Source organism: Capricornis sumatraensis, chromosome 1 (genome assembly GCF_032405125.1).
Source record: "Capricornis sumatraensis isolate serow.1 chromosome 1, serow.2, whole genome shotgun sequence".
Lineage (NCBI taxonomy): Eukaryota > Metazoa > Chordata > Mammalia > Artiodactyla > Bovidae > Capricornis > Capricornis sumatraensis.
The window spans coordinates 60,328,140-60,342,109 of NC_091069.1; the positions used below are offsets into that span (position 1 = coordinate 60,328,140).

General features: G+C 47.3%; 1 protein-coding gene across 1 annotated transcript in view; it reads right to left on the reverse strand.

Annotated features, from left to right (window-relative positions):
• Nucleotides 1-1,051: 1,051 nt before the first annotated feature.
• Nucleotides 1,052-13,970, reverse strand: part of TTL (tubulin tyrosine ligase) — a 35,930-nt gene continuing 23,011 nt past the window's right edge. The window contains exons 6-7 of the mRNA XM_068972144.1: nucleotides 11,672-11,815; nucleotides 1,052-4,622 (exon numbers count right to left, since the gene is read on the reverse strand). Of these exons, the coding sequence (XP_068828245.1) occupies nucleotides 4,508-4,622; nucleotides 11,672-11,815 (259 nt within the window). The 3' untranslated portion in view covers nucleotides 1,052-4,507. The remainder of the gene's footprint in view (nucleotides 4,623-11,671; nucleotides 11,816-13,970) is intronic.

Genomic DNA, 13,970 nt, shown 5'->3' on the forward strand with positions numbered 1-13,970 from the left:
CTACCCATGCAGTCCCCACTGAATCCAGTGGGTATGTGTTATGTCACATCAGAAACCTGTTTGGAGTGGGATGTTTAAGCCAAGGTTTCTGGTGTGGAAGCTGCTATGCAAGGCAGGCCAACTATACACGGGAAAGGAGTTCAAAGCATCCAGCCTCAGTTGGATGGTTTGTCCACAAGTTACAAGTTTAATTACAGTTTACATAAGTGAAGCCCTTTCTAGGGTCTGAGGTGAGACCAGCAGGTACTGATGTGGTGATGGTTTAGTCGCTAAATTGTGTTCGACTCTTAACGACCCCATGGACTGTAGCCTGCCAGGCTCCTCTGTCCATGGGATTCTTCAGGTAAGAATACTGGAGTGGGTTGCCATTCCCTTCTCTGGGGGATCTTCCTGACCCAGGAATCAAACCCAGGTCTCTTGCATTGCAGGCAGATTCTTTACCAACTGAGCTACAAGGGAAGCCGCTAGGATATGCCTGCTGGTATTTATATGGCCTTAGTAAAGTCTTAAGGACTTCCTGAACTTCTGGCTAGTTGGAGAAGGAGCCTCACTTTAAAGCACACAATCTGCAGCATGATTCAGATAATACACATGTCATGTAAAACATGATGGACTCGATTTTGGTAGCTGAAATTGCTCAGTGCATCATCCTGGAGCAGCTCACAGTTTTAAAGGACAAGTCTATTGGCTTACATACCAACGTTCTTAGGTCAACAAACAATGGCCATGTGTGTGCTTATTTTTGCATGGCCCGTGAGCTAAGTTTTGTTTTCTTAATATTTTTTAAGAGTTAAGGAAAAATAAAGAAGAATATGCAAGAGAGACCTAGTTGGGCTTGCAAAGCCTAGAATATTTTCTACCTAGCCCTTTATAGAAAAAGTCTGCCTGCCTCTAGTTTAACAGAATCACAGATTCCAATAACCAGGCATATCGGAGGACAGTCAACACCCACAGTAAGATGAGAGAACCAAAGGGGACAAAAACACTTGAATACAATTCCTTTAATGCTCCAGGCATTCAAACATTCATAGAATTGCCTTGTTTCAAAAGTCATTTCCTCTTAGGTACAGATTCTGTGTCCAGGAGCAGAGACAGTTTTCTCCACGGCACCCACTAGTGCTGCGGGGACCCTCTCCAGCACGTTGTCTTCTCTGGTAGAGTCCCCACGACCCATGGCAAGGCTGGACGCACCCCTGCTTGACACAACCTCCACTTTAATGGAAACACCCTTCGTAGTGTTACCACAGCTCGTGGGTCCGTCTGTTTCTGGCACAACCAGACATCCTGAGTCTGGGACCATCACCCTGAGGCGCTCCTGAAACACCACATTAGCTGGTTAAGTCCACCAGCACCTGCTCCACTTTATCAGACAGACACTGAGGCACTTTCATGTCCTGGGGAAACAGAGTTTACAGTCATCACAGGAGTCCAGTGAGACAGAAGGGCTTTCCTCTCAATAATTCATTTGTAACCCTAACACATATTTAGCAGATTTATAAATTCATATCTGGTTACATTTGACAACAAGGCTTCACAAAGTAGATGAAAGCAGATTTAAGTATATGAAAGCACGGCTGAGTTTCCAAAGGCTATGACGGGGAGCAGAGAGAACTTGTTTGGATGGAATATGCTGTATATCACGTCAGCATCCGATCATCCTTAAAGAAATGCCTGGCCTTCCAAAAGGAATTTAAAGAAAATCTCTAACCCTTATTGGATTCTTCCAAGGTAATAATGTTATCTGTCCTTCCTTCTCCAGCAGTGGTTCGAGGCATCTCAATGCATCTGACGCCTGAGGTTCAGGCCTAATGGGCCAGGGGCCATGAGGAGGGAGGTGTGGACACCAACATTCTTTAAAGCTTCCCCAGTGACTCCAGCAAATTATCTGCATTGAGAACCTCGGTCCTCAGGGCTCTCCAGGCTTCCTAATCTGTGTTCTCACTGAATGCCCTTGAGGTAGTCCCTGGATCAGGCAACAAGTTCTTCCACAAGATAAGAAACTAAGGCACAGAGGTTCAGGGGTTTTTCTGATGCTGTGCAGCCAATGAGTTGAGACTGAAATCAACATCTCCAAACACCACCACCACCTCCTTCCCTAGCAACTGGCGACATGAACACAGACTACACGGATGAAGACTGACGGGGGCGAGGCATGACCATCTGTGCCACAGATACCACTGAAGGATATGGAAGAGTTCTGTGCCAGCTGCTCTCCCTGATCAGACATAAATGCACAAAACAGATACTTATTTGAAACCACATGAGGAATGAAGCATAACTTCCTCTTTAAAGCCTTTCTTCCCTCACATATATTGCTATCAATTCTGTTTTCTTAGAAAACCCATCAAAATCCACAGACTTCCTAACACCTGGATTCTTCGTTGTGCCACTGTAAAAGACACTGGAAAATTCTCAAATGTCCCTGTAATTTAGGTCCAAAAGATCATTACAAATCTGCATTTGCTTGTGACGGGACTACAAAATTCTCCCCGCTTTTTTTTCCCTCTTGTTTTTTGGCCACTCTGGGCAGCATGCAGGACCTTAGTTCCCCAACCAGGGATTGAACCGGTGCCCCCTCTAGTGCAAGTGTGGGGTCTTAACCACTGAACAGCCAGGGAAGTCCCCGAAACCTCCCTACTTTTCCCATCACTGGCCCACACAGACTTCCCAAGCCCCAGAACCCTACACTTTTTCCATGGGTGCGCACCTGCCCACAGTCTACTCAGAATCTCCCCAAACACTAACCCATCAGCTGCTCTGGGCCTCTAGGATTTCAGTAACACTTGTTTTATTTTGCTCTGGATGCAAACTTCATCATCTATACATTCTGGGTAACCTCTGGCATGTTTATTTTTTAATTCTAAACTGCCGGGTGAGCCCAGCCGGCTGGGCCTTCCTCCACTTCACTGAGACACAATACTTTCACATCCCACACCCACTGGTGCATCCATGAAATCATTTCCATCATTCCTTTTTTTACCATCAGCTCCCACATCTCATCATATTTGAAGCTGCTTTTTCTTTGCTTTGTAAAAAAGTCTCTCCCGGCTGCAGAACTCTTTTCTGATGACAAATGGAGATGAATAAGGGAGGGCACCTGTGCCAGAGAGAAGGATGGCACCTATCCCCACCCCCAGGCCCAGGGTCCTGGGGTGGAGGGTGCATGCCTGTTCAGTGGGTCTGCGGGGATTCCCATGCATTGTGCACTCAGCTCACACTGGACATAAGTGGCATGTGGGGGCTCCTTCTTGCTAGTGAGGTGGCCTCCCGGAAAGTCTGTAGAATATTCATCCATGCCGTGGGTAGTAGAAACTACACCTAAGGGGACACTGCTAACGTTTGCTGATTGACAGGGTGCCATGTGCCGCTCCGAAACCACACCTTTTCCATTTCAAGAGATTCTCCCTTTTGGGCGAGACATACACTGATCCACAGGCTCTCCCGGACGTTGAGAGGAACAAGGAGACGAAAAATCTTCCCTGGAACAAAACCTAACCTTCCAACTCCTAAAAAAGGTGTATAAAGAGCAAGAAAAACAAAATGGGGAGGAGCCCCCTGGGGTGGGGTAGGGTGAGGGGAATTCTACTCTCCTGGAGGGCTTTCTAACAAAAGTTAAATCCTCCGAAAAATGAACAAAAGGGAACCTGTCCAAAGGGCATGTAGAATTCTGGTTAAAACAAGGAGATTTGAGAATCACCATCGTCATATTTCAAAGACCCATCCCACCACCCACACACACCCAGCTATTAAGTAAAGCAAGACATCGTGTTTTTTCCTCTCTCATGCTTATTGAATGCTTATGGGTTCACAGCAAACTTTGCTGCTTGGTTTCTAAAACATGCAGAGAGCAGACTGAGAGCAGCGTTCGGCGCCCAGTCCACGCCAGCCCTGACTGGTGACCGGCCAGACACCATCAGGATCGGGGTGAGCACGCCCTCTGGCGGCGAGGCGGCGCCTGCACAGCCAGGCCCCAGGGACAGATGGTGAGCACGTGTCCAGACGGTTGGGGGAGTGACCGGGACGAGCTGGGGGGACTCATTGGCCACCTCCTGAGAGCTCTCACATCCCGTCCCCACCCCAGACCGGAGGCCGCAGCTGGGCACAGAGCTAAGGCACTAACGCAGCAGTGGACAGTCACCAACCAGGTCTGACGGCTGCCACCCCTGGGCAGGAGAAGCCCTGCTGCTCAGAGCGCTGCCTTAGGATATAATTCAGATCTTTTCAAAGAATGAGAAGTAAAGTAAGTACATCCCTGTTTTTGCCCCTTAGAAGAATATCTGGCTCTCCCGTCTGAGAAATGTGCTGCAGTTTTCCAATTTCCGTAGCAGGGCCGAGAGCTTCACCTGGGGACCTCTGGGCAACCAATCACTCCTGGGGGAAGCTCCTTTGTTTTCTCCCAGCACGTCTCTCCGAGTTGCGCTTGACAGCAATTCAGACACATCTCCTTCCCCTGGGGCAGGGCCCCCTCACGTGCTTCTTCTGAGGCATCTCTGCGCACCTCCCTGGGTCACAGCTTGATGAAGGTGGCCGGCTGGGGGGGCTGCTGCTCCGCATCCGGGGGTGGGAAGACGCTGGCAATGGCTATGTCCACGATGCCCTGGCACAGCTCTGCATAAAGCTTCCTGAAACAGGTTTGGAGATCTGTTATTGAGGATGCACATCAAAGTGCAGGAGAAAATCAAAGGTGTTTTTTTTTTTTTTTTTAAATCAGGATTGTTTAGTTGCTAGGTCCTATCCAACTCTCTTCCAACTCCATGGACTATAGCCAACCAGGCTCCTCTGTCCATGGGATTTCCCAGGCAAGAATACTGGAGTGGGTTGCCATTTCATTCTCCAGGGGATCTTCCTGACCCAGAGATTGAACCCGAGTCTCTGGTTTCTCTGCATTGGCAGGTGGATTCTTTACCACTGCACCACCTAGGAAGCTCTTTCACCAGGATCTGCCCCAAAATTCCACCTGGTATTTATAAGACACGTGCCAACTGTCCATACAAATACTGTAGGAAGTACTACTGCATGAAGATAAAGCATCCACTTAATGGATATTTCTGGAAGGTCTTGCAGGTGAACAGACAAGGCAACGCCTGCTCTAACTAACTGCAGGGGAGACAGGCAATTCCAAAGAGAACAGGGCCATCTTGCCTGTCTGTGGGGGGTACACATGGAGACACAGGCTCTCCCCAAGGAAAGCACCCACGTGCTGTGGTTGAGGGGCCTTTAAGGAAGACTCCTCAGAGTAATAGCTCATCTGAGACCTGGAGAATGAGTGACAACGGACAGAGAATGGATGACAGGGCAGAAAAGAGGAGGAAGGAGAGGGGAGTCAGACACAGAGAACGAGGGTGGTAAGATCATCAGTACCATTTTTCTAGAGGCCACATATACATGTTAATATACAATATTTCTGTTTCTGACTGCCTTCACTCTGTATGACATTCTCTGATTCCATCCATGTCTCTACAAATGATAAAATTCTGTTCCTTTTTAGGGCTGAGTAGTGTTCCACTGTATACACACACCACACTTCTTTACAAGTCCTCTCATTTGCAAAGCAGAAACAGAGACACAGACGTAGAAACAAATGTATGGACATCAAAGCGGGAAGGGGTGGGTGGGATGAACTGAGAGATTGGGGTTGATGCACATACACTATGCATTTATATAAAATAGATAACTAATGAGAACTTACTGCATAGCATAAGGGACTCTACTCGGTGCTCTGTGGTGAGCTAAATGGGAAGGCAATCTAAAGAAGAGGGCATATATGTATAAGTATAGTTGATTCGTGGACTTCCCTGGTGGCTCAGATGGTAAAGAATCTGCCTGCAATGCAGGAGACCCAGGTTCAATCCCTGGGTTGGGAAGATTCCCCTGAAGAAAGGAATGGCTACCCCCTCCAGTATTCTTGCCTGAAGAATCCCATGGACAAAGGAGCCTGATGGACTACAGTCCATGGGGTCACAGAGTCGGACAGGACCAAGTGACAAACACTTCCATAGCTGATTCACTCTGTTGTACAGCTGATTCACTTTGTTGTAAAGCAACTATACTCCAATAACAATTAAAAATAATAAATAAAAAAGAATGAGGGTGAGATACAGAGACAAAGGAGGGGAGGGAGAAAGAGAGGAGGGTGAGAGAGAGGAAGGGCCATGCAAATATAGGGAGGGGCACCACCAAGCAGAGAACTCAGGAAATCTGGGAAAGGAGACCACTGCAGTGTGAGGCAGGGGACAAGGTGGGGCCTGACGCCACATGCTGGCACCTGGACTTCAGCCAGAGGCCAAGGAACCACCAAAGCCAAGGAGGAAAACCTCCCATCCAGAGCTATAAGGAGGCCCTCAAAGTCCACACCCCCTTGTTCCCTACAGGACTTTTGTCTGCTTCACACAGCAGTGTATGAGGCGAGCTCTTTTAGGACTGGCTCCAACACAGGGAGGGCTTCCCAGGTGGCGCTAGTGATGAAGAACCTGCCTGCCAATGTAGGAGATGTAAGAGATTCAGGTTTGATCCCTGGGTCAGGAAGATCCCCTGGAGGAGGGCATGGCAACCCACTCCAGTATTCTTGCCTGGAGAACCCCATGGACAGAGGAGCCTGTTGGGCTACAGTCCATGGGGTTGCAAAGAGTTGGACATGACTGAAGCGACTTAGCACACACTCATGTCAACAAAGGGAAAAACCAGAGACATGTGGTTCAAAGAGAAAACCCACATCTGAGACGATGCTCTGGGCCAGATGTGCCTATTTGCTATGTGCCTAACTTGCTCAGGACTGCTGGGATACAGGTGGCCGGAGTCTAGGCCAGCCCAACCTGGAGGAACAGAGGTCTTCACTGTCCTGACTTCCAGAAGATGCTATCTCCCAATCTCCACCAGGTGGGGAATCTTCACAACCGAATTGCGGTCCCTCCTGATCCAGCGGCAAATCTCTGCTATTCTCCCACCCTCATCCCCTTCTACTGCCCTTGAGGCTGGAATTGCTATGTCCTAACCTTTTGTAAGGCCCTCTGGGAAGAGAGCTCGGGCAAAGCCATGCTTCTCTTGTCTGTCTTGGTAAGCCCTAACTACCGGCTGACCTTCGTTTCTCCTGCGAGATGTCTGCTCTTTCCTATCTCCCCTCCCCCCAGCCCCTCAGCCCCTGCTTCTTCTGTCTACATGGATCAAGCCCCAGGGTCTAGGCTACACCACTCAACCTTCCCCTTCTGAAGGGACAATGATCAGGAGGCCCGCGCGGGAGGGGTGGTAGCTTGGGTCTTAGGAGTCTTGGGTCTTGGCACGTCACCAAGAGCCAGAGCCATTGAAACAGACAGTGTTTGGTGTTCCATGAAGCATGTCGTTAGTCACCTTGGGAAAGCTTTTCTGAAAGGGATGCTGGGGGTGGGCGGAGAGGACATAGCTTCAACCTCGTCAAGTCAACTAACAACTCCACTATTTCTGGCACAGGAAGCACCCAATATACAAGCAAGTATGGGTCTTTGAACATCCTGCTATGTTCATACAGCAAGATAAGTAAGTCCTGTTTTAACATCTGCACAACAATGAAACCATGCCTCCTGAATAAAGGCTTTCCTTTGACTACACCATCGTATCATCATCTCCATCAACTCCCTTCCCATTTGTCCTTTAGGAAGCAAGGATAAAGGCATTTGAAAGTTTATTTCCTTCATGGGCTTCCCTGATGGTCCAGTGGTTAAGACTTTCCCTTCCAATGCAGAGGGCACAGGTTTGATCCATAGTTGGGGAACTAAGATCCTCCATGCCTTGAGGCATGGCCAAAAAAAAAAAAAAAAAAAAATCAGGAAAAATCATATATCATTGTTGTATTAAAAAAAAAAAGTTTACTTCCTTCAGCGTAAGAACAGGACCCATCCATCTCATGGTGTGGCCTGGGTCCCTAGGGGCTTTCCAAGCCACCTCATAATAAGCCCCCCATTTCAAGAGCTCTCCCTTCTCAAAATTATGCACCTAAAAGATAGACGAGCTTCCCTTGTGGCTCAGTGGTATAGAATCCACCTGCAATGCAGAAGACCTGGGTTCAATTGCTGGGTCAGGAAGGTCCCCTGGAGAAGTGATTGGCTCCCCACTCTAGTACTCCTCCCTGGAGAATCCCATGGACAGAGGAGCCTGGAAAGCTACAGTACATGGGGTCGCAGAGTCGGATATGACTGAGTAACTAACACTTTCACTTCACTTCTTCTAGAAGATAGAATCTGTTTCTTTTCTATGACAGCAACTGTAACTCAAAATAATTCATACAATAATTGACTGGGCAGTGTCCAGCTCCCTCCTCCAGTGGACTCTTTAAGGATGCTCATTTTTACATGTTTCTCAAAACCCCGCTCTTCTGCTAGACCCCACTGCTCTCATCAGGACTCTGAGCAAAGGGGATCCAGCAGATGGGAAGTAGCTTTGAGGCGCTAGCGAGATGCAGCCCAGAGAAGACAACAAACCCTGATGCCCAGTGGCTTTTCACTAGAGGCCTCTGTCAGGCTCCAGCATGACCAGATCCTGCAGAGCATCTCAGCAAGCAAGTGAGCCTTCGCCAGTGTGTGGATGCCACTAACGGAAAAAGAGGTCAAGGATATTACTCATCACTCCAAGTGAACTGAGAAATTGCTGTTTCTCTGCCCTCTCTAGCCTTCAATCCTTACATGAATAAAAGAGGGAGATCCACCTTCCTATCCAGAGACTAGACGCCAACCCTTGAGCCAAAGCTGGAGGCAGAATTGACCAGGCCTGATGGACAGAACCTTGGGGGTCATGGAAAGGGGGAGGCTGGGTCTTAGTTGGGTTTCTGGCTCAGGACCCCAAAAGAGGGGAGCTGGACATTCACTGAGATGGGCAGCTCTGGGGTGGGACGCCCACTGGACATCCACACAGCTCCTCGCAGGATGCCGGGAAGACAGGTGCAGATACTGGCCTGGGACTCAGGGATACAATGTAATTGGCTGGCTTTAAAATCCAGGAGTGCAAGATGGGCTTGGCTGGAGACCTGGAAAGGGCAGTTTCTGTGAAAGTGGATGGAAGGCAGCCTGGAGCGGACCACAGTGTGGATGGGGACTGAGGAAGAGGAGACAGTGTGTGCAGATGTGGCTTCTCCAGATGTGTGGCTGTGGGCATTTCCCTGGTGGTCCAGGATTAAGGTTAAGACTTAAGGATTAAGGATTAAGGTTAAGACTGTGCTTCTAGTGCAAGGGGTGCAGGTTCGATCCTGAGTCGGAAAACTAATAAGATCCCACACACCATGCAGAGTGGCCAAAAAAAAATGTGTGGCTGTGAAGGGAGCAGGGAGGAAGTGGTCAGTGGAGCAGAACAGGGCATCAGAGGAGGGCCTTTTTTTTTCCTTTTGGCCTCACTGCACAGCGGTCATGTGGGATCTTAGTTCCCTGACTAGGGACTGAGCTTGTGCCCTCTGTATGAGACGCATGGAGTCTTAACCACTGGACCACCAGGGCAGTCCAGGAGGGTTCTTTGTAATCACTGGGGAAATCTGCTGGGTACCACATGCTGGTGGGAAGTATTCAGCAAAGAGGGAGAAGGTAGCTGAGCACAGCATCCTCATCCTGCCCTCCTGCCTGGAGGGAGGGGACTGCGTCAGAGCACAAGGAGGGACGTACAGCTGACAGGAAGGACAGGAGAAGGCAGGCACCCCTAAGGACGTGATGAAGGGAGAATGTGAAAGGTTCCATACCCCTCCACCCCAGCCTCCCTCACTCTCCTCCTCCTTCAGATCTCAGTCCCAAGCATCACCTCCCAAGGGGACCTTGTGCTCAATTTTATTATCTTCTAACATCTTTCACTCTATGACAGCGTGTATCCCAGTCTGTCATCTATATTTGTCTTGTCCTTGATCCTTCCCAGTCTCCCTCTACAAAGGGTGGACCTAGGTCTCTCGGTACAAAGGCTGAGACCCAGAGCCCAATCCGGGGCCAGGCAGGTGACAGGGACCTAACAAGTACCGTTAGCTGCAGGCACGGATGAAGCTGCAACCTTTGAGGATGAAGTGCGAATGACTCCCATACATGGAAGGTTTCCCATAGGTAAACTCCAACTCACCTATACCCTCACCTTTTCTTACCCCACAACACTCACGCCATGCTGCAGCCAGACTCCTCCCAGGAGGAGTGGAAGCTCCCTGAGGGCAGGGTCTGCTCATCTGCACATCTGCCCTAGAGCCTGGCCCAGAGCAAGGTGCGGCTGGAGGCTGGCTCCCTTTCCCCTTGGCACAGGTGACTCTCTCCTCTTCCAACCCAGCTTCACCATGTCCATGGCACCTTCTCAGACCACCTCCTGTCCAGGGAGCCCCTGAAATGCTTGCTCATCACTATCTCCCCCGCTCATGGGACCAGCTGACCCATCACCTTGCCACACAAGAGGGTCTTGGCTGCTACTACTGGCTTCGTTTGGAACTTTCACGGCATCCACCACCCACCTCAGCACAGGCTAAATGCTCAGTTCATATGGGAAGGAGATGGAAAAGGGAATGACTCGACAAGGCCCCCTGCTGGCCAGGGTCCAACCAAAGCACTACCATCGCTGGTACATCCTCCTTGACATCATTGAAAGGGTCTGTGCTAGAAGACCCAGTAATGCGCTTCCCAGGTGGTGCTAGCGGTAAAGAACCCACCTGCCAATGCAGGAGACCCAAGAGACATGCGTTCGATTCCTGGTTTGGGAAGATCCCCTGGAGAATCCCATGGGCAGAGGAGCCTAGTGGGCTCCATGGGGTTGAAAAGAGTTGGACATGCTGAAGGACTTAGCAAGCATTCTTAGACACCCCGGAAATGGGAGCTCACCCCGTGTCAAGACAGACTACCCCACCTGTGGAACCAAATTCCCACTTGTTAAAATCCAGTGGCGGTAGTTCCATTTTTAGTTTTTTAAGGAACCTTCATACTGTTCTCCATTCTGGCTAATTTACATTCCAAACAATAGTGCTACAGGATTCCCTTTCCTCCACACCCTCCCCAGCACTTATTGTTTATATATTTTTTGATGATGGCCATTCTAACCCGTGTGAGGTGATATCTCATTCAAAAAGACACAGGCATACCAATGTTCACTGAACCACTATTTACAATGGCCAGGACATGGACGCAACCTAGATGTCTATCAACAGATGAATGAATAAGAAGATGTGGTACGTATACAGTGGACTATATTACTCAGCCATAAAAAGGAATGACATTGGGTCATTTGTAGAGACATGGATGGACCTAGAGTCTGTCATACAGAGTGAAGTCAGAAAGAGAAAAACAAATACCACATATTAATGCATATATGTGGAATCTAGAAAAGTGGAACAGACAAATCTATTTGCAGGGTAGAAACAGACATGCAGATGTAGAGAGTGAACACGTGGACACACGAGGGGAGGGGAGGGTGGGACAAACTGGAAGATTAGGACTGATACATATATACACTATCAAGTGTAAAACCGCTAGCTAGCGGGAAGCTGCTGTATAGCACAGTGAGCTCAGCTGGGTGCTCTGTGATGACCTAGAGGGGTGGGATGAGGCGGTGGGAGGGAGAGTCAAGAGGGAGGGGATATATTACCCATGTAGCTGATTCATTTCGTTGTACAGCAGAAATCAACACAACATTGTAAAGTAACTATAGCCCAATAAAAACACGCACACACAAAAAACCCCCCAGTGGTGTTCAGACTTACTGAGCACAAGCAGGGGCGCCGTTGACTTCGATGAGCCAGACCTTCAGCTCCTCGTCCACCATGAAGTCAAAGCCGAAGAGCTGGAAGCTCTGGTAAGGGAGGTGCTTGGTGCTGATAGCGGGCTCTATGCTCATGAGGCAGCTCCTACAGGGCACAGGGAAGAGCTTGCTGAGGATGGGGTGGTCTGGGCAGCAAGACCAGGGGAGGGGTGCTTGGATGATTTTACATCCAGTGTGCCAATGAAAACTGGCCTTGGCTTAATTCTCTCTTTTAAATGTATTACCAATAGATTATTCAAGGAGATGCAACTTATTTGTTAGAAAACTCTGCCATCACTCTTATTCTGACAAGTATTGGCTGCTTTCCCAGCAAGCGCTGAGTCATCACAGTTCCTTTAAGTGTGGGTTCCTCCAACGGGTGGGCTGCTATCACATCTGCTGATAATAAACAAAACACTTCTATATATTGTTGCCATATTAAAAAAAATGGCCCACCATTTTGTGACACAGAATTTGCAAGGAGAAGGCTGATCTCATTCATTTCTTTCACAAGCTCCACTTTGTTGCTTTTAACTAAAAGCCTTATATGCTGAAACAAGATATTGAAATATGGGACTGTATTAAGGTCAACTACTGTTTGCAAAAATTAGAGGATTTTAGTGACAAGGTAAAGTTGAAAGTGAATCTTAGAAACCATGATGAAACAGTACATGAAGCCTGAGGTCATGCTGCCGAAGCCAGAATCTCAGACAAATTTTTTAACCTCTTTAAGCCAAGTGTTGATGTCATTGTCTGTGAAATTGGGGTAAAAATAACACATATTCCCAGTGCTGAGATGGTTCAGTGATATAACTACCTAAAGAACTTGTCATACCTCCTGGAAGCTGGGAGGCATCTAATGAATGCTGTTACTAGTGAACAAGTATATTTTATTAATTTATCATTAATTTTGGATAGTCATAAATCTATTACTTATGAATGAGAAAGAACTCTTATCCAGTACAACATCCCAGAAAGTCTATGCCATTTCTATTTTATAAAACTCTTCCCTGGTTTTTCCCTCAATTGGATATTGGGGCAAAATATTTATTTCAGTAAACACAGTATGTCAGGATGACTCTAAGAATATCAGAGATAGTTCTCCTATGCAAGCTGTATATTTAGAAGGAAAAAGATGTGTCTTATAAGTAGGTTTTGGCTTATGACTTTAAAGAAGAACTGGGGCTTCCCTGGTGGTACAGTAGTTAAGAATCTGCTTGCCAATGCATGGGACACGGGTTCAACTCCTGAGCTGGGAAGACCCCACATGCTGCAGGGCAACCATGCCGGTGTACCACAACTATCGAGCATGCTCTGCAATGAGAGGCCACCACAATGAGAAGCCTGGTGCTTCAGTGAAGAGTAGCCCCTGCAACCGCAGCTAGAGAAAAGTCCACCCAGCAAAGAAGATTCAGCACAGCCAAAAATAAGTAAAAATCTTAAAATAAATAATAAACAACAAGAGAATTGAGGCTTCTGTGAACTTGGAATCACGGTCTTGCTTCCCCAACCTCCCTCCAACAGTCCCCCACCCAAAATCATCAGTTTCCTTCTTTTTTTCTACGAAGGGGAAAAGCTTTCTATAGATGTGTTCAAACCTTTAAAAATCATTTTGACAGCTATTTAAGAACCAGTTGGAATAAAATTTCTTCTCCTATTCACCTCTAACCTCCAAGTCACTTTTATTTTATAAAACTCTTTCCTGATTTTTCTCTCAACTGGATGTTGGGGAAAAATATTTATCTTAGTGAACACAGTATGTCAGGATGACTCTAAGGATATCAGAGAAAGCTGTCCTACTCAGCTGTATATGTAGAAGCAAAAAGATGTGTCTTATAAGTAGGTTTTGGCTTATGACTTTAAAGAAGAACTGGGGCTTCTGTATTCTGCAGTTTCTGTATTTCATCTCTATGAGAGAATACCCTTGACTTCTGTAATTAAATGTTCTTTACAATATTATAATTAAGAAAAAATTTAAAATTTAATGGGTTCTCATGATAAAAAGTTTATTACATTTAAAAATTTTTCTTAAATACAAAAACAATACTAAAGGATAAAGAATAAAAAGCAAAAGAAACATTACACTCCAGCACTTATAGGAAAAATCAGAAGTCAGAACCAAATCAAAACAAAATATTTTTTATTTGTTGGGAGTTCAAGTTAATAAATCACTTTAGAAGAATTTTTTTTAAATATAGTGTATCTAATTTTTTTTTTAGCTGGAGTAGGAAGTCTGGGGGAAGTTAGCTGGGGGAGAAAAA